Here is a 23,831-nt window from a genome sequence, read left to right on the forward strand (position 1 = left end):
AGTGATGTAAGGGACACATCGGCCATTTTGGAGTTAATGCCATATTGCACTATTTTAACCCTTACCCTATCATCCGAGCCTATCATCATCATATCATTTAAAAATGTCGCTTACATCACTCCTCCTCACGGGGCCTCATATGGCCTTGAACAAAATCATTATGTAGAAAAAAAAACACTTTTCTTTCCTTAAAGGCTTATATTGTCAATGATAAGAGACAATGGATATGGATTTATCAATCTTGATTCAGCAGCAGTTTATATTCCAGTATTTACAAATATCGTTCCAGTTATGATTTCTATTTTCCCAATTTATTTCCTTTTGACTCCCCCTCCACCTTCCTCCTTCTTTTCTTTCCTCCATATCCCAAATATACCCCATCCCTAACGTCATCCTATCCCCTCCCAACCTCCCTTCCACTCATCCTCATCACTCTACTTCTTTCCTTTTTATAACCCTATCCTCTCTTCTCCCCTTCTCAATAATTATCAAACTAAAAGGGCACTTGGTAGAGTACATACCTGCACCACACAATGTCTGCTCCACGAGAACTTATTGGGCCAAATACATTTTAAAATATCATACTATATATCGTTTTTTCCCTATCCCTCAATGGTGAAGAATGACTTTAAAAATTCTAGTAGCCAGATCCAGATCTGGATCTTCACCAAAATCAAATCAGTTCATCCTTGTCACACACCCAACCTGCCCACCAAATTTCATCTGATTCTGTCCACACCTTTTTGAGATATCCTGCACACAGACAAACAGACAAACAAACAAACAAACAAACAAGAAAGAGACGTCGTGTAGAGCACGATACTTGCAAAATCCACCCCCACCCCCTCTCCAAAGGTTGCCACTGATACATCAAATTATTCATTTCATTAAGATTAAAATTGACAATCTTTATCAAAGCTCAGATCAATCGGATGAAAATTGATTATTTTTAAGATTGAATTGGATTTTCAAAGTTTCACCTTGAGTTGACCTTTTAACCTTAAAAATAGCTGGTTTCCAAATTCAGTGATGCATGATGCAATTGTTGCTTAATTTCCAGGTTAATCAGATGAAAATTGATGATTTTTCAATTGAAAATTGATTTTAGAAGTTTGACCTTGAGTTGACCTTTGACCTTTTGACCTCAAAAAAGTTGGTTTCCCAATTCAGTGACACAATATGCAAATGTTCAAAATTCAAGTAAATCGGATGAAAAATGACGATTTTAGAAACTTGACTTCAAGATGACTTTTGACCTGAAAATAAATCAATCGGCTTCTCAATTGAGACTCCCTCTACAACTCGGTAAAATTTCATGACAATCGGTTTAGAATTGTGACCTGTAGGTGGCAGACAGACAGACAGAATAACAAAATCGGCTGACCAATATACTTGAAAAATATTCGATTTTGCAAGTAACAAACAAGAAAACACGTCGTGCAGAGCACGATACTTGCAACATCCATAAAACAAATTTGACCTCAACAATAATTTGTAGTTGAATTTAATGACCAAATATGCAACTTCTCTTCAAATTTCAAGTCAATCAGATGAAAACTGACAATTTTAGAAAGTTGGCCTATGTTGACCTTTTGGCTTATCTTCGCCTCAAAAATAATTGGTGGTTGAATTCAGTGAGCTGAAATTTTAATCCTCTTCAAATTTCAAGTCAATCGGAAGAAAATTGAGGATCTTAGAAATCCCACCAAAGTTGTCAACCTTTGGTCTATGTTGACCTCAAAAATAATTGGTGGTTGAATTCAGTAAGCTGATATGAAAATCCTGTTTACATTTCTCGTCAATCGGATGAAAATTGAGGATTTTAGAAATTTGCCAAATTTGTTGACCTTTGGCCGAAAAAGACAATAGGCTTCTTGCTTATGACAAACACTACCTTGTGGTGAAGTTTCGTGAAAATCGGTTTAAAATTGTGACCTGTAGGCGATTGACAAAGACAGACAGACAGACAGACAGACAGACAGACAGACAGACAGACAGACACACAAAATAACAAAATCGACTGACCAATATTTTTGAAAAATCTTCGATTTTGCAAGTAACAAATAGACAAACAGACGGAGAGGAGTGAAAACATAACCTCCTCAGACCTTCGTTGGTGGAGGTAATAATTCAGTTATCGAGCTTACCCAATGGTCTGTTGGTAGAACTTGAGAACGTTCGAAAGGCGGAACAAAAGGATCGCACCTGGATCAGCCACAAGCACCTGTTCTATCCGAATCTATGAGAACAAGGTCAAAGACAAAAGTCTATGTCAAAATCAAAGGAGAGGCAGTGTAAAAGTACAACTGTTGAACTAAAAACTGTAGCTTAATGATCTTGAAATCAAATTACAAATAGAAGAAACTGACAACTTTGGCTAACCTTCAGGGGGCGACAGACGCCTTCCGTTATGTGCCCAAGCACCTCTTGGCTCATCATTTCATTGCCTATGCAAAGATACCAAAAACACATGTTCTAGATACGTGGTGGAAGTGCAACATTGGAAGATTCAAATGTTAGTAATCATTACTAAAACACGATGCTGCATTTACGAGATGTAAAAAAAATAAAAAAAGAGATTCCAAACGAACCTGGTGCTGCAGAAAGAAGTACCTCCAGCTGCTCATGCTCAGTTGCAATGGCCTGGTGTAACCAAGCAAGCATGTCTCCCACATATCTGCACCCCAGGTAAGGACAAGTTAGAGTTGATCACCTTGTCCATCTCAACGTTATTAGTCCCCTACCAGTTTCACCTTCTGTTCGTCTGTCCCAACTGTGGTTTTTCACTTATTTTTCCCATACCCTTTAACATAGTCAACTGAAACTTGGCATATGGCTTTATTATAAGTTACAGAACAAGTTATAGTTTCAAGACATTTCATCAATTTCTCACAGCTCTTTTTGGACTTAGAAAATATCACATCGGTTGGGGACATGTATTGTAAAGCAATTCTCACTCTTGTTATTCATGACATACATATGCACACAACTGCATGGTATACATATACAGGTACATGTACAATGTACATGTACATATTTTCAGGCAGGGTAATTTGGAGTTAAGCACACTCCCCTTTGAGATGTCTCGCCTGGGTTCAAATTTCGACCAAGCTCTGAATTCTCACCTTGGTGTTTTGCATGCAGGGAAATGCATCAATGTGTGCAATGTCCATCAGAAGGACATTAGGCTGAAGGACTCATATGTCAGGACTGTTCGTTGGTAGACGTTCAAAATCCCATGATGTCTTTTCCAAAAATGAGGGGAATGAGCACCGTCACCAGAGCCAAATTCCAAATTCCCTCCACTTTCAGTCGATTGGCAGATTCCTAGCCAGCCAATCGGTGAAAGACTTGGACCAAAAAATTTCCCTGGCTGACCTCGTTGGAATAATCAGGATAGCTAAAGCAGTAACATTGCATGTTGGATGCAACATCCAAAATACATGGGGGCAATGGGCGAGTCACCCATAAATCTGGCAAAAATCAGCCCCAAAAAATGAGGGCGAAAAAAACAAGTGCCAAAATTGCCCATACCCCAAGTCATAGCACTTAAATATTACATTCTAGCCAGCAAAAGTCATACAATTAAAAATTTCCTCATCTTGTAATCTCACTGAATTCCAGTTACAAAATGAAACTTTGATGAAAGAAAAAAGTTATCAAAGTCTGTCACATATCTTAGAATGATGTGCATGTTAATTATATAATCCAGCTTTGGGAGATGGAAGCCTGATGTTGGCTTAAGGGTTAAGGTGGCTGGCTTAAGACCTTAGGATCCTGAGTTAAAGCCCCTGTCTTACCGTTAAAATAACACCAGGTGGGTTGACTCAGCTGGTCATCCTTCAGAGGTTAGCAAAATGAGTACAAGCTTACTGAGAAGAATGAGCCATTCAAATATTCTGTCAGAGTGGCTACCTGTTCAGGATTGTGTTCCCAAGCCAAGTAAAACTGCTTCGGCAGCCCTATGCATCTGGAGACGTGAAAGGAGTGGTTATTCTTCTTCTTTGAGTGTCACTGATTAAAATTGTTTGGTAACGTGTGTGTGTGTATGTGATTTTGAAATAAACCCCCCTTTTTCACAGTCTTGAGAAATTTTAACCCCTTTCTATGTGAAAAATATTTTTACATTTAAATTGACCCCTTTTTGAGAGAAATGAGGAGGTAAATCATTGACACCCACATTTTTAATTTTTGCAATAACAAGGTGTGAGTTTTGTTCTGGTGCAGGTTCTGATCCTGGTGTCACAAGAATGCATCGCCAGGCCAACTTGTGTCCTGATTGTGCTAAGTAGGGTGAATATACTGATTCTGGCTCACTTTTCCCCATGTAAATGAATGGGGGATTTTCAGCGATTCATATTTTTTTTCCTAACAAATAAACCCCCTTTTTATCCCAAGGTATATTTATTTGTCTCCCCTTTTAACCTAGGGGCTCTCTATTCAAATAACCTATGCAACAAGATAAAGATTTGTTCAAGTAGTAAAGTCGTAATGTGATTTGTTAAAGGTGATTCTAAAGAAATATCTGAAACGTCTAAGCCTCGGGACACTCTTTATCAAATAACCGATGCATATTGTTTAGCTCACTCATTGAACCTATAAACATTTGTTCATTCTCAAATTCCTTCAATAGTTTAATTTTCTTTGCACAATAATCCCCATCTAAAATATTTAAAAACAAAACAATTGAATCTTTATATTTTTTAAGATACCCCTTTTGTGCCATTACGAAATGATAAACTTCTCTTAATGCTCTTGTTTGACCACCTCCTGAGCCACATATCATTTTGAGATTATAGTAAATTGTTTTTTCATTGTTCAATTGATAACCATCAAAGTTTTCAGTCCATTCAAGGATATTCATTTTTTTCTTTACATCCTCTAACTTACTAGTTTTTAAATTGATTCGCTTATTTGTTTTATTTACCTTTGTTTTAGTTATTTTTTCAATTAGACTTATTTGATATTTTTCACATTCATTATGTTTTCCATTTATATACCAAGACTGAGATTTTCTCCACTCTTTAGTTTGATTAATACTTGGTTTGACCATTTATATATTGCGAAAAAATGTGGCGGTAGCCCTTAAAAAAACCCTAACCCATCTTCCCATCGTTAAAACACAATCTATTCTATTCACTCTATCATACAATATCCATATGGAACACAATCTATTCCATTATCTAAAATAAATCTCTTATCATCAAAGGCTCCTAATGCCTTTTTATTTACTTCTTCACTGTATATGTTATGTTTATAACTTCTTATTGTATTCATTTTCCTATATTCTTCTCTCTCATTTATCAAACAATTATAATAATTTCTAAAAGTTATTGATTTATTTATTACATATTTCTTTATTCCCTTTAACCTTTTATCAATCTGATCACCATACTTATAAGCATATGCCTTTGCTCTCAATCCAATAAACTCACTCATTACTTTTCCACCCAACTCATCCTTAAACTTACCAAAAACCTTTTCATTCTTTTTGGAAAATAACTCACTCTTCTTGCTGAAATTACTTGTATCATATACTCCAATATTTTTCTTCATATCTTTATGAACATCATCAGTTTTTATATCTAGGATAAAACTATCAGTGTCCATATACAACAATGAAACATTTTCACCATACTCTTTCTTTAAGTCATTATACAAATAATCATACATCAATATCTTTGATAAATCAAGAACTGCTGTTCCAATATAAATTGGTTTATCCATTACAATACTTTCCTTTTTCATATGAATTGCAGAAAAGTTCTCTGAAAAAACCTCTTCTCTCTCAAAACTTGGTTTATTTATCAATCTCGAAGCTTCTTTCCAAGATGTTGCGAATCTAATGTTTTGCCTGTTTCTAACATTTTCCATAGTCTTTCCAAATACAGCATTATTCATTAATTTATAAAAGTCCCCTTCAAATTTTACTTTTGTATTTGCTCTCATCTGTATTGAATTGAATATACTTTTTCATCCAAGGACTTTGTTTAAATTTTAAAACTCTATGAATTTTAGCGACTCTCAATCCTTCTCTCAAAAACTGTTTTAAGCTTCTCTGATGCAAAACATATCCCTCTTTATCATAGAATGTTGTTAATAACTTTTCTGTTGATTTGCCTTTAATATTAAAACTTTTATGATAAATCACTGAACCATTCTTTCTTTGGGGTTTCTTTCTCACATGCAAAAGGAAGGTCTTTATGCTTATTATGAAGATCACTCAGGTACCTCAAATCAACTTCAAAATAATAACCTTCTTCTTCGTCATTCAATTCCTCTTGAGAAGAAATAACAATATTCATCAAAGCCTTTTCATAATCCTTTTCTTCCACCCACTCTAATTTACAATAAGGCAGAGATTGAGACATTGCCAATCCATACAAATTATTAGCATCAAAATACATCAAATAATTACTATCTTTTTCACTATCATAATTTGGAAGATATTTATTATTTGCTTTAGCATATCTTTTTGAACATACTTGTGATATTCCACCTCTCTTGGACTTCTCAATCATCAAAAGCATATCAACATCACTGATTAAATCTATATCTTGTTTTGTCATTTTCAACATTGCACTCCAAGCTAAACCAGGAGCTGTGAAATAGTGGGCAGGATCTAATCCAAAACAATTTTTATTATGACAGAGTGATCTAAAAGCTTCAAACACATCAGCTAACAATAAAACATCTGTTTTTAGATTTAAATCATGATATTCTCCAAGGTTCTTTATCTTAAATATTTTCCATATTTCTTGTGCGTGTTTATATTCCTTATCACTTATCTCTTCTTCATAAAGGTTATTATAGAAACTTTCTTTTGAAGGAAGTTGTGTTTCTTTAAATCTCATAAATGAATCCATATAATCATAAGGATAAATTCCCTTACTTGTAAGAATTTTCTCTTTACTTTGAATTTCATTCCTTGTTTGAATTTCCTCTCTCGTGAGAATTCCTTCTTTAATCAGAATTTCATCTTTAATCAGAATTTCCTCTTTAGTTAGAATTTCATTCATTGTTCGAATTTTCTTTATAATTAGAATTTCATCTTCAGTTAGAATTTCTTCATTAATTCGAATTTCCTCTTTACTTTGAATTCTCTCTTTAATCTGAATTTCCTCTTTAGTGAGAATTTCCTCTTTTGGAAAGAATGAATTAAGATTTGAAAAAGAGTCCGTGGAGCTTAGATTTGATGCGAGGTTGGCTAGTGGTGTTCCCATAAACTTGTAAGAATCTAGAAACCTAATACGAGTTAAAGGTTTTGTGAATATCATTTTTGTAAATGAAATATACTTTTGACTTGTATTTGTTATGGCAGAAATATTCCCTGGTGTTTTTGAAAGTTCATTTATAAATAGATGTGTATCATAGTTGGCGCTGTTGTGAAGAAAGACTGGAATAAAAGAAGGTAATTTATAATTAAGATTACAACTGGAATGAGCAGGACCTCTATATTTACCAGTAAGATGACAATGATCCCTAACTTTAGACTCCTTAATTTCCCCCTCACAAATATGACAGATATTGTTCTTTCTAAATTCTAATTTTTCTTCTTTGGTTAATTTCATCGGTTCATTTGTTTCTTTCATTAATTTAGTGAGTCTTATACAATCCTTTTCGAATCGTTTTACAAACTCTTGTGAAGCTTTTTTTCCACTATAATGTTCAAGTTTGTTATACTTTTCTCCAACAGATGATTTGATATAATAACAGAAACCACAAGGAATATGTTTTTGATATTTATTTGTATATGATTCTTTTGGATTAGGAGAAGTAGTATTTATCTTTTTAAGGATACACTCAAAATCAGCGTATATCACAAATGGGTGCATGATAGATTTATTATAATCTTCAAAAGAAATCTTTTCACCAGGTTTAGGCATTGTAATTACAGCTGATTTATGATTACTACAATATTTTGAATGTTGTTCTAATCTTTCTTTTGCATGAAATGAATTAAGACATCGCTTACAAGGATATATTTTGTTTGCTGTTCTGAATACCTGAGAAGAGATTAATCTTGATAAATTATTGATGTATGTGTAATGTGAATTCTTTCCAACACTAAAATATAAAAGATCAATGTGTGTTTCTTCATTTTTATAGTTGTTTGAAATTTTTAATATTTGAACTTTGTTTGTATCCGTTAATCCATATACATTAATAGAAAGATTATTCTTTTTCTCAAATTTAGGAATATCTGTTAGTGGCATTGGGAAATTAAAATATTTAATGTCCAAGGTATTCTCATATTTCATATATTGTTTTACTCTTTCTGAATTACATTTTGGTGGATGTAAGTGAGCAAGAACAGACCAGAGAAAACATTTATTATCATTATTCTTCATATTAACAACTGCCTTCTTTCGTTTTATTTCTTTTGGTAATTCAATATAAGAAGAAGCTTTAAGAGGGTTTGATTTTAGAATGTGTATATCTAAAAAGATGATTTTTAAATATTGAATCCACTTCCTACCACTGTATTATCAACATCCTCCTCTTGTCTTGATAGTTCTTCATAAACCCCACTATTCAAAAAATCTTGAAATGATGTTATAAAATGAAGATCTGTTCTCATATAAGGAGTTTGTTCTTCATCTTGTCTTTTCATATTCATTTTCACTCCCATATAAAACTTTAAAGTTTTCATTTCTTTTAATGTCTTTTTAATAAATTTTTCAACATCGGGTTTCACTATTTCAATTGATTCAACTATTGATGATGGACCAGGTTCTCCAAATTGAAAAATCCTTATTTTTATATGCCCTTTAAATGCCCCATCAGTGTTTTCAATATAATAGTCTCCCTTTACTTTAAACTCATTTTTCTTGTGTTTTTGTGATTGAAGATGTCTATTATAACTACTCTTCAAAACATCCTTTGAGCAGATATCACAATGTTTTCTTTCCAACTCAAGAGGAGATATTTTATGAAATAGATTAAATGTGTGTTTGTTGGTTCGGAGGTGTTTTCTATAATGTTTATATTCGTGATTACAAACATCGCAGTACGTTGTATTCACCATATTTATATAATAAAACTTTGCTTAAACTAAAATTTTCTTGATGAAAATTTCGTTTATTTTACAGGTGAATCTGTGCTTAAACTAAAATTTTATTGATGAAAATTTCGTTTATTTTTCAGGTGAATCTGTGCTTAAACTACAATTTTCTTGATTAAAATTTCGTTTATTTTACAGGTGAATCTGTGCTTAAACTAAAGTTTTCTTGATTAATATTTCGTTTATTTTACAGGTGAATCTGTGCTTAAACTAAAGTTTTCTTGATTAATATTTCGTTTATTTTACAGGTGAATCTGTGCTTAAACTAAAATTTTCTTGATGAAAATTTCGTTTATTTTACAGGTGAATCTGTGCTTAAAACCATTTTATCCTCCAACTTTTTCACTTAATAAATACAATGTTTCAAGACACAAAAGACAAGTTTCAATCAATCTCTTCATTTGTTAAAGATACTGAGAAATATGTCAAGGATGTAAAATTGAACAAAGATAAATATAACAACTATTGGATAAAAACAATTATGGTGGATATGATGAGTTCTTCAATTTCCTTCAGTGGAAGGGCTTTTAGTATACCTGGAAGAACATCAATTAAGGTATCTCTAACAAAAGTTTCTCCTCTCCTTCTGGCAATATATTCAAAACTAGAAAAAGCAATGAAACAAGAAAAGGTATCAAAAAATAAAAACCTTATGGATGAAGCTTAAAAAAGAAAAGATAAGACCATCTGTAATATGCAAGGAGAAATTTGTATTTTTTTCAACAACCCTTAAGATTTCAATCCTGATTAAATAAAGGATGTTAATTTATCAGGTGAAATGACATTTCGTTCAATTGTAGTTAAGGATCATTTTAAAATTACCTTTAATATAAAAAAATGTAGCAGTTGAATCTGTTAATGAAAAAATGTATATAGATATTTATGGTAATGTTTTTTCTACTAATTAATTATGAGTCAATATTCAACTGAAGATTTTGAAGATTATGAGAGTGATTATGATACCGAGAGTTTGCATTCAAACGATAGTTATGACACCGAGAGTTTGTGTTCAAACGATAGTTATGAAAGTATAGATGATTCTGAAAGTATCGAAGATGATATCGAAGATGAATTTCAGTTTAAGTAAAGTTTTACTTTATAAATATGAATAGTTTACTCGATTTTGAGCCTCTTGAATTCCATGATTCTCCATATGACAAATTTGAGAATTGTCCTGCGTGTGAAAGACGGGGATTAAACACAGAGTCAAAAGCCTATAAACAATGTATATTCTGTGATTATCTTCTAATTAATGATAATCAAAAATATAAAAAGGAAAATAATTCTTTTAGATTTACACCAAAAATGAATTACTTTACAAGATTGATTAGAGAAATGAATGTAAAGTATGAGGGTGATAACACACCTTTCCTTACAAGGGAAGAAACTGAACGTATTAGAGAAATGTTCAAAGGATTGTTGTTATATATTATTCATGGATGTGATTTTCAGAGAAATATCAACACAAGATATTGCATAAATAAAATAATGGATTATCTTGAAATTAAACCTGAACTTAGGATAAAATATAGAGTTTCGAAAAAAGCCAATAATAAATTAAATAACCTGTTTTCCAAATATATAAATGAATGATTTTTTACCCATTTGGGAAAATAAGATAAAATTTGACAACCATAAAAATCTCCCAAATTCATTAAGATGCCTCATAGTTGGTTCAAGTGGATGTGGAAAAACCTGCTTACTTTTAAAGATGCTCCTCACTCCCAACTTTTTAGATTATGATAATTTAATAATTTTCACAAAGTCGAGTTTTCAACCAGAGTATCAACTACTCTTACAAGGTTTTAATGCTGGTCTTCAAAAAGAAGATATAATCGGTTTATTTAAACTTCAAAAAAACCTAAATGATTATAACATTGAAGATATAATACAACTATTTTGTGATACACAGAGATGTAAAAAGAAATCAAAACCGATAACTTGTATTCTTAGTGATAATACGGATGATATACCGTCTCCCCAAGATTTGGATAAATCCAAAAAGAACCTCGTTATCTTTGATGATTGTGTTAATGAGAGAAACCAAACGGTAATGGACAGCTACTACACAAGAGGGAGACATTCTTCTTGTAATTGTATATATCTTAGTCAATCGTACTTTCAACTTCCTCGTCGTTCCATCAGAAACAATGCTAATACTTTTATTTTATTCAAGTTAAATTCAATAGATATAAACAATTTTTGGAGAGACAATTGTTCTACATTATGTAGTAAAAATGAATTTGGGGACTACATGAAACACACGACTGAAAAATATAAATATATTGTTGTGAAACAAGATGAGATATTAAATGATATTTTTCAATAAATAAATGGATGCGAAAGAAAGAGCAAGAAGATTTAGGGAACATCAAGAGTTGGTTTCAAAAGTTGTAAAACAACAGGAAGACATAAAGAAGAAACGCAGACAAAAACTAATGAGTGAAGAAGCATTTGAAAGAAAACAAGAGAAATTTTTTAAACCACTTTTAAAAACTTCCCAAGAAAAAATTATAGATGTTTCCACAGTTCCCACAATAAAATATACTCCCAGAAAGCTCCAAATGTTAAAAGATTTCAGTAAAATGACGGACGAAGAATTAGAGCATATTGCAGAATTAGAATATGATGATGAAGGATTATTTCAACAACTGGAAGAGATGAATCGACCCCCTGATTATATTGGGAATGCTCTTCAAAACAATGAATATTCAGCGGATTCAAAAACCAAAGCAGGACTCATTCCAACAGAACAACCAGCAATATTTCATCTTGTTCAAGAAAAGGTATTGATATTTAATGATGAATTAAGGTTCTTGGGTTCTGCTCAACCCCCTGTTAAACTAACTCCGAGATTAATGTTTCTTCTCACAAAAGATGGAAGACAAGGTTCAACTGTGAGGGATGAGTCAAAGTATATTGATAAACCATTGGATATGAAAAATAATGATGGAAGAGTATATATTGATCTGCTGAACACTCTAAATCATAGGGTTATTCTTTCTGGTAAAAGTAGGAAGAATGAGAAGGAGAAACACATTATTCAGGCTTTAAGTATCCTTGGTTCAGGTGTTAGTTTTCTTCCAAATGACCCATCACAATTAGTTAATAGACTGTTATTGTTGTTAGGCAGTAAGAAGGCTGGAAATAACAATTGTTTTAATGAAGCATCAGCCATTTTAGACCAGTTGATGAACATGAAAATAATTAATAAATATCAATATAAAGACATTTTATCTCATATTAAATAAGATGAGAAGCACAATCCTTAGTTTCAATTTCACAACAAGCGACCACACATCTTAATTCCCATACCCACTACAACTTGACACAACAAAAGAATATGAGGCATCTTTATTGTCCATGGAAACTTATAATACCTTATTTAATATAACCGAGAAAAATGACAAGTTTAGTTATAATCCGGGAAGTGGATACAAAACGATAACAGTCTCACCCGGAGCATATGAGATTTCTCAAATATCTTCCGAAATTGCTCGTCTTATGAAAGAACAGGGTGATGAACCAAAAAATATTGTTATAGACATTCAAAAACATACTTCAAAATCAACGATTAAACTTAAAAATAACTACAAGGTTGATTTCACAATTGATAATTCATTTAGAGAGTTATTGGGTTTCTCCTCAAAAAAGATTGAAACTAATGGGATGTTTTACAGTGATAATGTCATTCAAATATCCTCAGGAATAAATTCGGTGTTAATTCATTGTGATTTGATTGATGGTGCTTATAATGATGGAAAAAAAACAAATACAATATTTTCATTCAGCGCATACTCAACCCCAATTGGTTATAAATTCAATATGGAACCCAAAAATTTGGTTTATCTCCCTGTGTCAGGAAAAACCATACACAGAGTAAATTTTAGGATAACCGACCAAGATAATCGTATGATTTCTTTTAATGGAGAAGTTATATCCATCAGAATTCACCTACGTGAAGTTTTCCAATAAATAAATATGATGGTTATTGTGAGGAAACATGAGTTGGGAAAATATAAAATAATTACAGGGGATGGGATGTTCCTTTCCCCATACTACAAGGGTGAAGGTATGTATCTTGGTAGAGGATACTATAAACCTAAGAGACAAAGGGGTGTTGGACATCAATTTAGAGGAGATGGGATAATTGATACTGCCATGGGTATTGCTTCAACTATTCTTAAACATAAACATCTAATTGGTTCAACTGCTTCTGCTGTGGGAAATGTAGCAGGTGCTGTAAAGAGCATAAAAGATGCCCAGAAGGAATCTCATAAATTACAAGCAATAAAAGAAATTAAGAAAGGCAAAACTCAGTTGTCCTGCCAAGAACGACAGAAAATAATTTGAATACTTGGATCAGGGTTTCAAAAGTTTTAACATCTTTTTTTCCTAAATAAATACAAGTATGGAAGCAATTGATAGTATCTATGATTTGGATGATACTATTATTATCTCAAACTCCACTAAAAAAGAAGATTACTTCAAGGTAAATGCAATAACTGGAACAGACTGGAATACGAATGGTACAAAAAGTTTTGAAATAAATAATCAACAAACCTATTTGAATCTCTCCGAAAGTTTCTTGTTGTGTAAATTTAAATTCACTAAAGCTGGGAATAACACAAACGCTACACTTGTAAATGATTTCTTCTGGAAAATGTTTGATAGTGTGCGTTTGTATATTGGAACACAAGAAGTTGAAGCGGTTGATTATGTCTCTGCTGTATCTGAAATGATGAAATTTACACTCTATACGTTCAGTGATAGAATGGGAAAGGGGTCTGTCGAAGGTTTTATTCCTGATATGTCAACGGGAACAAACACAGACCCTGGATATACTCAAAGGAAAGGAGCGTATAATGATGATACAAAAGCAGAAAATAGTTTTATTGTGGCAGTTCCTCTTAAAGGTATATTTGGATTTTGTGATCATGATAAAGTTCTGTATGGTCTTAAAATTAGATTTCAACTACAAAGGAATGATAATGAAAATAGATTGCTTTTTGGTGTTGGTAATGCTTTTGGTGATCAGAATAAATTTGTAATTGAGGAAATGAGTTGGTATATCAGTGAATATACTCCTAATCTTAAAACAGAAGAGATGTTGAATAGAAGACTTAAATCAAAGAAACCACTCAGTGTATCATACCTCAAAAGAAGATGTCAACACGTTAAACTCAACCAAACTACTTACACGTGGAATTTGGGTGTTCTGGAAGGAAAGCCACGATATCTGTGGATCATTTTTAAAAAGCCAGATGGTGATACTGCGACTGATAAGAATAATGCATTGAGTGATAATGCTAAGGTGAAACAACTTCGCGTTTCTCTAGATGGAACATTTTATCCATGAGATAGATTGGAAATTAATTGGGAAAAAATGATTTTGCTGAAGCATACAAGTCTTACCAAAAGGTGTGTGAAAGTAATGGAAATAAAGAACCTATTTTGGATATGACAGCATTTAAAAGTTTGTATACAATCTATGCGTTTGACCTGAGCGCTCAAAAGGAAACTATAAAGTCTAATCGAGTGGATACTTCCCTATACATTGAAAGAGGAGAGAGTGAAGAAGTTGATACATATTGTTTGCTTTTGGAAGAAACAGAATTACAGATTAATACAGATAATGGTTTGATGATTAGTCTCACATATTTTTTTGTTAAATAAATGAGTGGCAAAGTACCAACTGGGGTATATGTTAATCAAATCAATCTTCATAAACTATCATCTTGTGTTCAAAATCAAAAGCCTTGTACGATTAACGTTAATACAATTCAGAGAAAAGGAGCAGTAAGAATTGATGTTTTGCTCACAAGAGAACAGGTTAAAATCTTGAATGACACTGGCTCACTTAAAATTAAAATGACAAATCCAATGTTGAAAAAATATTCAATAAGAGAGACGAGTGGAGGATTTCTCCCATTTCTAATTCCTTTATTTGCTGGTTTAAGTGCGGTTGGAGCATTGACGGGTGGTATTTCAACAGCGGTGAAAACTGCCAACGAAAGGAAGGCTCAACTCCAGGCTCAAAAAGAATTGGAAAGACATAACAAAGAGTTGGAGAAACAAATTAGTGGAAGTGGTGTAATTGTAGATTTTGCTGAAAAACTTGAAGGTCTGCCTGATAAAGCGAGATTGTTAGTTGGAGATATGCTTTCTTCTATTGCACAAGCAGGTGTAAAATTAATGAAAAGAGGTAATGGATTATATCTTTCTAATAAATAAATGAGCATTGATGAGTGGTTTAAAGAATTTGGAAAGAATACAACATCAAATTTACAACTTGTCAAATATTGTAAGAAATTAAAAATTCATAATGTGGTTATTTGTATGAGAGATGAATTAACAAATGTGCCGAAACATACAAATAATATTATTATGAACTTAGAAGATAACAATGGGAACGGTTCTCATTGGGTTTGTATTTTTAATAGTCAAGACAAATATTATTTTGATAGTTTTGGTCTTCCACCACCTGTTGAAGTCATAAAATTCTTACAGAATGGTGTTTATCAAATATTTCAAGTCCAAGAATTAAATTCCAAGTGTTGTGGTCAATTATGTCTGTATGTGTTCTTTCAATTCAACAAAAATAAAAAAATTTATGATATTATTTTTAATATAATATAAATGACTTATGTTGGTAAAGATGGTTCTATCTTTGGTGTATCCCAAGAACTGGATATTGATTTATCAAATTATTACACAAAGGCACAGGTTGAACGGCATAAATATAATATAACCAAAAATATTAACATGAAAAATGCTTATAAATTCAAAAATTATCCAAGCCCGACTGACGCGAATGACTTGGTGAGATTAAGCGATTTATCACAATATATATATCCTTAAATAAAACGGCCGTGTATTCCAAAGATAAAGAAGTGTTGATATTATCTCCAGGTCATACAGAATTCACAGTTCGAATTAAAATAAATTTTTATAAAGAAGGGCGTATCGTTTGTATGAGAATAGAACAATGGGGGTATGATATGAATGATTTAGGGTATAATTGGTCATTTAAAATTAACCTCGAAGACCTGGAACAATTAAATCAGTCTCGTAAGGAAGAATATTATCCACTTGGTATCGAGAATGAGTTTTGTGGGGCCACGATTAGTAAACAACAAATAAAAGAATTTAATAAGGGTAAATATAATAATGGTTTTGCCCTTGTTTATATCATGAAAAAACAGGATTATATATAATAAGTAAGGAAATACAAAATGATTTAACTATGGGAAGATGGGGAGGTGTTTCGTGCCATAATATTATTCGAACATATATTTCTAACACATAAATGACAGCAAGAACGCTTCAAGAAAATTATCATTTCTGTGTCCAAGCATACCTTCAAGAAAAGGGTATTCGGTATTTTAATAAATATGTTCTACAACATAAGAATGAGGTATTTTCAATAAAAGATTGGCATTATGCTGATGTTGATAAACCGACAACTTTATATTTAATTAGAATGTTAAATAATGAAAAAATTATAAAGTTAAGAAAAGGTAAGGCTCTTTTAGAAATTCAAAAGAAATTTTATTGGTTTCCTGTTGTAAAAAAAAATTATTTTGGATACAGGAATAACAAGAAATCCTGATGAATATATGTATGATATTCTATGGGGTGTAAGTGATTCAAGGATAATAAGGGATGAGGAAGGAGTTGAAGAAGAGAGGGAAGAGGAGGAAAAGGAGAAGAGAGAAGGAGGAAAAAGAGAAGAGAGAGAAGGAGGAGAGGGAGAAGAGAGAGAAGAGAGGGAGGAAAGAGAGAAGGAGGAGAGGGAGAAGAGAGAGAAGAGAGAGAGAGGGAGGAAAGAGAGAAGAGAGAGAGGGAGGAAAGGGAGAAGAGAGAGAAGAGAGAGAGGGAGGAAAGAGAGAAGAGAGAGAGGGAGGAGAGGGAGGAAAGAGAGAGAATGAATAAATATCAAAATATGGAAACCAGTGAGATTAAAAAAAGATTAGGGGTATTAAAGAAAATAACTCAACCCACCGAGGAGGAAAACAAAGAATTGACAAGTCTATTTGCAATACTTTCGACAAGACTATTGACATCGACAAGATATGGATTTTAATTCAAGTTTTTCATTTTTTTTTCTTAAATAAATGGAGGAGAGAGTGAAGGCATTTCTAAGGATTCTTTATGTTTTAAAAATTAAGATTCAAATGTGCATGTTGGAAACTAAAAATGTTTTTGCACTCTGCAGGAATTTTTCTCATAAATAAATGAGTTATTGTCTCAAATGTAAAAAGAAAACTAATACGAAAAATATTTCATATATTAAAAGTAAAAATAACAGGGTTATACAAAAAGGTATATGTTCAGTGTGTGGTTCAAAAAAAAATCTATTTATCTCCAAACACAAACTAGGAGGAGATATACAAAAGTTTTTATCAGAAAGTAAATTTACAACTACTGGAATACCAGGGGAATTACATCTACCAGGGTATTCTTTCTGTGGTCCAGGCACAAACTTGGATAAAAGATTAGATGAGGCAGACAATCCTAAATCCTGGAGTGAGCCCATCAATAGAGTTGATGAAGTGTGCATGAGACACGATATTGATTATGGGAATACCACAACTTTGGAAGAAAAGCATGAAGCCGATAGAGAAATGTTGTATAATTTGTCTCTGATACAAAATCCAACCTTGAGAGGAAAAGTTGATAGGTTCATCGTGAAGAAGATGATCAGTGCTAAATTGAAACTTGGACTTGGATATTCAAAAAACATGTAAGCTCTAATGATGTCATTAAGATTGAAGAGCAATTAGCTGATGAATTACATAAACCAATATTCACAAAGTTTCAGAGAAGGAAAGTTTATTCCAAGGAAGTAGATTATATCTGGTCTGCTGATTTGATTGAACTCAATAATGATAAGGGGTACAAGTATGCTTTAACCGTTATTGATTTGAGGAGTAGATACGCATGGGTTGTACCATTAAAAAACAAAACAGGTAATACTCTTATGTTAGCCTTTCAACAGATATTTAATAAAAGTAAGAGAAAACCTAAAAAATTGTGGACTGATGAGGGTAGAGAGTTTTATAACAAGACATTTATGAATTTTCTAAAAAATAACAGTATTACATTATACAGTACCTTTAATGAAGGAAAGGCAGTTGTTGTTGAACGTTTTAATCGTACCTTAAAAGAGAGATTATATAAAAAATTCACACAACTCGGTTCACAACAATGGTCATCTTTTATTCAGGATATTGTGGATAAGTATAATGACACGGTTCACACGTCAACAAATATGAAACCATCAGAAACATTTACAAAATTAAAATATGAAAAAGAGATTAATGTCAGAAAACCTAAGTTCAAAGTTGGTGATATCGTAAGAATATATAGGTGGAAATCTCATTTTGAAAAGGGTTATACTAAACGATGGACGAACGAACTTTTTAAAATTGTTGATGTAATAGATACGGTTCCTTGGACTTATAAGATATATGATTTGGAAGGGGAAGAGATTTTAGGTTCATTTTATTCACAGGAATTACAAAAGACAAAGATAACTTGAAATTTTTTGACTCCGCCCCTTTTTGACTCCGCCCACACAAAACCCACCCACATAAACCCCACCCCACACAAGCTCCACACAAACCCCACCACACACAAACCCCCCCACAAGCTCCACACAAAAACCCCACCTCACACAAGCTCCACACACACAAACCCCACACAAGCTCCACCCATATTCATCATATTCACATAATTAGTGATTAGTTAATTAGTTCCCCACACACAACATGTTTATTTAATTAAAAAATTATCCACCCATCCACACAAGCTCCACCCATCCACCCATCTCTCCACCCATCCATTTATCCACACAAACCTCATCCACATAAGCCTCATCCACATTCACCCCTCCCACATAAGCCCCACCGAAGCCCCGCCCACATAAACCCCTCCCACACAAGCTCCACCCACATAAACCCTGCCCACACAAACCCCACCGAAGCCCACCCACATAAACCCCACCCACACAAGCCCCACCCACATAAACGCCCTCCCACAAGCCCCGCCCACACACGCCCCGCCCACACAAGCCCCACCGAAGCCCTGCCCACATAAACCCCACCCACACAAGCCCCGCCCACACAACCCCCACCAAAGCCCCGCCCACACACCCCCCCCCCACATAAGCCCACCGAAGCCCTGCCCACATAAACCCCACCCACACAAGCCCCTCCCACCTCATCCCCCCTGTGCGCCCCCACCTTTGACCCACCACCTCCCTCATCCCACCCCCACCCTTCCCCACACACACATAGGGAGGGAGGGGTGGGATGAGGGGTGATGGGTCGTTGGGGGAGCGTACCTATCCCCCCCCACCCCCTCCCTCCCTCTCCTTCATGTCTTGATTCTATTTTTGAAATTCAAAATCAAGTAATTGTAAACAAAACAAATATAATTAATCAAAATTGAAAATATTAAATATTCATTTGCGAGAATGTATAATCTTTCCCAGCAATCTTCTTCAGATGTCTTGTGATTTCGAAACTCAGACACCATATTCTGTTTTGAAACAAAAAGTGGATAATAATTAGGTTTTATAAAGATAATTACATGGTAATATGAGTAAGCCTGGTGTTGGTTCTAAGTTCAAGCCTCGTTGACCACTGAATTAACACACCAGGAGGCCGACTCAGCCTGTCATCCTTCCAAGGCCAATAAAATGAATTCCAGTGTACTGGCAAAACCGCGTCCAAACTAATGATGCAACCAACATAAGGCGACATTCCAAAGAGAGAGTGATATTAATAAAAGAATAAATAAACAAATAACTAAATAATAATTCAGAAACATTTACCTCCAGAAAATCACGTGTTGTACCAGATTGCTTCAACAGCTTATGTTGTGTGATCGAGCTGAAAAAAAAAAAATAATGAGTCAAGGGTATAGATGGAGAGACAGACAGAGAGAGGTAGGTAGAAAGACAGACAGAGAGAGATACAAAGAGACAGACAGGGAGAGATAGAGAGAGACAAACAGACAGGGAAAGAGACACACGCACGCACGCACGCACACACGTGTCTCACCATTGGTTTAATTCATTCGAGATCAGAGGCCGTGATAAGACTTCGTACCAGTCATTATAAATGTTTCTCAATTCTCTTCTAAAATCATTGACCTCTTCAATAAGAGCATTCATTTGATGCACTTCATCGTGATATGTAAACTCCACTTCTTCCAAGGACCTGCCAGGAAAAATTTTTTTTTTTTCGCATTATCACGATTTAATTTATAATCAATTGCTTCATCGTTCAAAGAGGAAACCATACACAAACTTACCAACTTTGTAGTGAGCTGTTATCTTCATCGGAAGAGAGTGAGTCCATGTCTCAGTTTTTTTTTTACCATTGGTACAAGATGACAAAAAGATCAGAGGCCGTGATAAGACGTCGTGTCAGTCATTAAAAATGTTTTTCAATTCTCTTCTAAGATGATTGACCTCTTCAATAAGAGCATTAATTTCATGCACCTCGTCGTGATATGTAAACTGCTCTTCTTCCAAGGACCTGCCAAGAAAAAAAAATATATATCAGAATTATCACGATTTAATTTATAATCAATTGCTTCAATGTTCAAAGAGGAACCCATACACAAGCTTACCAACTTTGTGTTGAGCTGTTTTGTTCGCGGAAGAAAGATCGCTCATGTCTCAGTTGTAAAAATGAAAATCCCGTCTGGCAGAAACTTTGTCTGGCGAATCACTTATAAGGCAACGATGAGGAGATTGCTTAATCATTGGGTGTGGCCACAGGAAATGACGCTTCGGGCGAGACAGCTTGGAAAATAACTGGGCGATATATTCTCAAATTGTATGAATCATTTTTAAAACATACTTAAAATGCCCTAAAATGATTTTGATTAAACTTATGTTTAAAAGCCTGTTCGTGTTCTGAGATAAAATATAAACACGAGGCCTTGTCTCACAGAATAGTTCCTATTTTTTCACAGCATGACTGTCCAAAAACACTTCCTCATTTTCACAGCACGACCGTGTCAAAAAAACACTTCCTCATTTTCATGGCACGAACTGAAAACATTTGAAACAAAACTTTTTTTATGGCGTGGTTTATGCACAAAAATGATTTGCAACTCAGGCGGTGGCCAGATGAGATCATTAAGAGAAGTTTATCATTTCGTAATGGCACAAAAGGGGTATCTTAAAAAATATAAAGATTCAAATGTTTTGTTTTTAAATATTTTAGATGGGGATTATTGTGCAAAGAAAATTAAACTATTGAAGGAATTTGAGAATGAACAAATGTTTATAGGTTCAATGAGTGAGCTAAACAATATGCATCGGTTATTTGATAAAGAGTGTCCCGAGGCTTAGACGTTTCAGATATTTCTTTAGAATCACCTTTAACAAATCACATTACGACTTTACTACTTGAACAAATCTTTATCTTGTTGCATAGGTTATTTGAATAGAGAGCCCCTAGGTTAAAAGGGGAGACAAATAAATATACCTTGGGATAAAAAGGGGGTTTATTTGTTCGGAAAAAAAATATGAATCGCTGAAAATCCCCCATTCATTTACATGGGGAAAAGTGAGCCAGAACCAGTATATTCACCCTACTGTGCTATTTAAAAGATATTCACATGGGACAGGTACACGGCCTGAGGCATGATCAGCTGCTCTCAACCAAATAATAAACCCCACTATTTTTTTTTTTGCAGTGACAACAAAAAAAAAACACCCTTTTGTGTCCCAAATCACGATCCCCGATTGTGTACCACAAAAAAAAAAACAAAAAAAAAAAACAAGCATACTATTCCTCTGCAAAAATGGAGACATGGATGCATACCCGATCTTGTACGAGATGAGAAAACCTACGTGCGAGGTGTTGTACAGATCGACTCTTTCATGGATGGCATAATAAATGTGAACAATTTTCATGCCGATTGGCATGAAAAAAAAACGAAGCACATGCATCATAAAGCTGCTTACTGTGGATGATACTGCAATAATGGTGCAGTTGAATTATGCCTTGTTAGCATCCCAGGTTAAATAACCTGATGACAATAATTTCTTCCCTTTCCTTTCGAAGCCTAGCTGAATCACACCAAAGACTTAAAAAATGGTACTCAACGCTCAGCATTTAAAAGGATAGAGCATGGGCAAATAACCACAGGTGAGCAACCATTGCATTGGCTCCGATGGGCCCAATGGCCTCCTGCTACATTGAAGATCCTTGAGAGGGTACTCATACTATTATATATTGTGATTACATGTGTGCAAAAGAGCTTGAGTGTGATATTGTGTGCTCAAACAGTGCACTCAAACAACAACAAAGTCACCCAGCTCAATCTAAAAGTCACTTCCATAAACAATTTCAGGAGGGGACGATTTTTTTTGGGGGGGGAGGGGGGAAGCAAGCTTCAAAAGAGCCCTTCAAAGACTGTTTTTTTCTTTCTTTGAACCCAAGTTTGAAGCATATTAATCATTTTTTTTACCGCAAAGGATCATGGCAATGCATCTCAATAGGGCGGGGAGTGCCACTGGCCCCACCACGAGTTAGTGCTTCAATGAAACAGCGAACAACTGCACTGCGTCGTGCTGCACCAAACTCGTCAATCACATATCTGCAGCACACCATAAACTGCATTACATATTATAAGAAAGCAAGTGAGCGAGAGATAGATAGATAGATAGGAGTGCTGAAGTCCAAATTTTCAAAAGGTTATTGTGGAGGCCAAATAAAACATACTTGAACAATACAGGTCGAGGCTGCAAGCAAGCAAGTGCACGGATGAGGAGAGGCGATACATCGCAAGAGTCACGGGTCAACCCACGACAATCATCTAGCGTAATAATGGGGGTGGTAAGGGAGAGAAACATTGTCACTCATTCACTCCCCTAACAAAAGCAAATGCTTAGAAAAATCAAATGCAAACGCATAGCAGGGTTTTATTTGCAGTCCGTATTGAAATTGCGAGAGCTGAGAAAAAGGGCAAATAACAAGCCAGCAGGAGAGGGCAAAGTCTTTTAAAAAGTTTTTTTTTTAAACCTAAAAGAATCAATACGATGGTGATCGCGTGAGGTTAGCCTAACATGTCAAGGGCAATGCAAGCTAACCATTTACTTGATGAAGTTACACAAAAAAAAACAACAGACTTTCTTTATACAGGCATCAAGGCTCATGAACGAGCAAAATAAAAGGTGGCAATGATGAGGTCAGGGCCAATGAACAGATAAGATGGAACAAAGGGAAGCCAGCAGATGACAACAAAAACAGATGCACCAAAGCATAATGAGTGTAAATTGTAGAAGAGTGGGACAGGTCTTATCAGGTATAGTAATGATCAGTGCACGGAAATGTGTGAGATCAATGGAGAAATTGCAGGTAAAGGTGGACAACAATTTTTTTGATGGATAGACAACAGAAAGTTTGTTTAGATATTACATTTTCTGACTGTCACGTGCAACACTGGTACTCCGCAAGGATGTGTTTTATCACCAACTTTGTTTAATATATATAATATATATATATATATATATATATATATATATATATATATATATATATACACATTTATTGTTGCGGGCCGGGGTGTCGGGTGAGAAGACCACGAGGTGGGGGAAGCTATGTCGGTTCCCACCAGACTCCGCGGAATTGTAGGCCGTCGCACATGGATAATTCCGTGACGCGGCGGATCGCTTAACCGAGCGTGGATGCCAATAACTCAACCGCGTGACCTAGGGTCCTTCCGTCTATGGGTTAAT

The 23,831-nt window shown here is 34.3% G+C and overlaps 1 protein-coding gene and 1 long non-coding RNA gene across 4 annotated transcripts in view; both read right to left on the bottom strand.

The window, feature by feature from the left end:
* Positions 1-23,831, bottom strand: part of COG6 (component of oligomeric golgi complex 6) — a 76,150-nt gene that overhangs the window by 29,575 nt on the left and 22,744 nt on the right. Inside the window, exons 8-12 of one of the 2 annotated variants that reach the window (XM_085889253.1) lie at positions 22,816-22,909; positions 22,562-22,690; positions 2,592-2,677; positions 2,383-2,447; positions 2,148-2,239 (exon numbers count right to left, since the gene is read on the bottom strand). In XM_085889253.1, the coding sequence (XP_085745379.1) occupies positions 2,148-2,239; positions 2,383-2,447; positions 2,592-2,677; positions 22,562-22,690; positions 22,816-22,909 (466 nt within the window). The remainder of the gene's footprint in view (positions 1-2,147; positions 2,240-2,382; positions 2,448-2,591; positions 2,678-22,561; positions 22,691-22,815; positions 22,910-23,831) is intronic. The other variant, XM_085889254.1, reaches the window with a different exon arrangement.
* On the bottom strand, positions 19,437-22,552 carry LOC147023633 (uncharacterized). Of its 2 annotated transcripts, XR_015060309.1 has the most exons (5): positions 20,708-22,552; positions 20,387-20,613; positions 20,134-20,292; positions 19,905-19,962; positions 19,437-19,609 (listed from the first exon to the last, which is right to left on the bottom strand). It is a non-coding gene; the product is annotated as an uncharacterized LOC147023633 (long non-coding RNA). The 2 variants fall into 2 exon arrangements; XR_015060308.1 differs by having other exon boundaries at positions 20,387-22,552.

Source organism: Eptatretus burgeri, chromosome 7, assembly GCF_056783735.1.
Source record: "Eptatretus burgeri isolate ZD-2024b chromosome 7, Ebu_testis_v1, whole genome shotgun sequence".
Taxonomy (NCBI): Eukaryota; Metazoa; Chordata; class Myxini; order Myxiniformes; family Myxinidae; genus Eptatretus; species Eptatretus burgeri.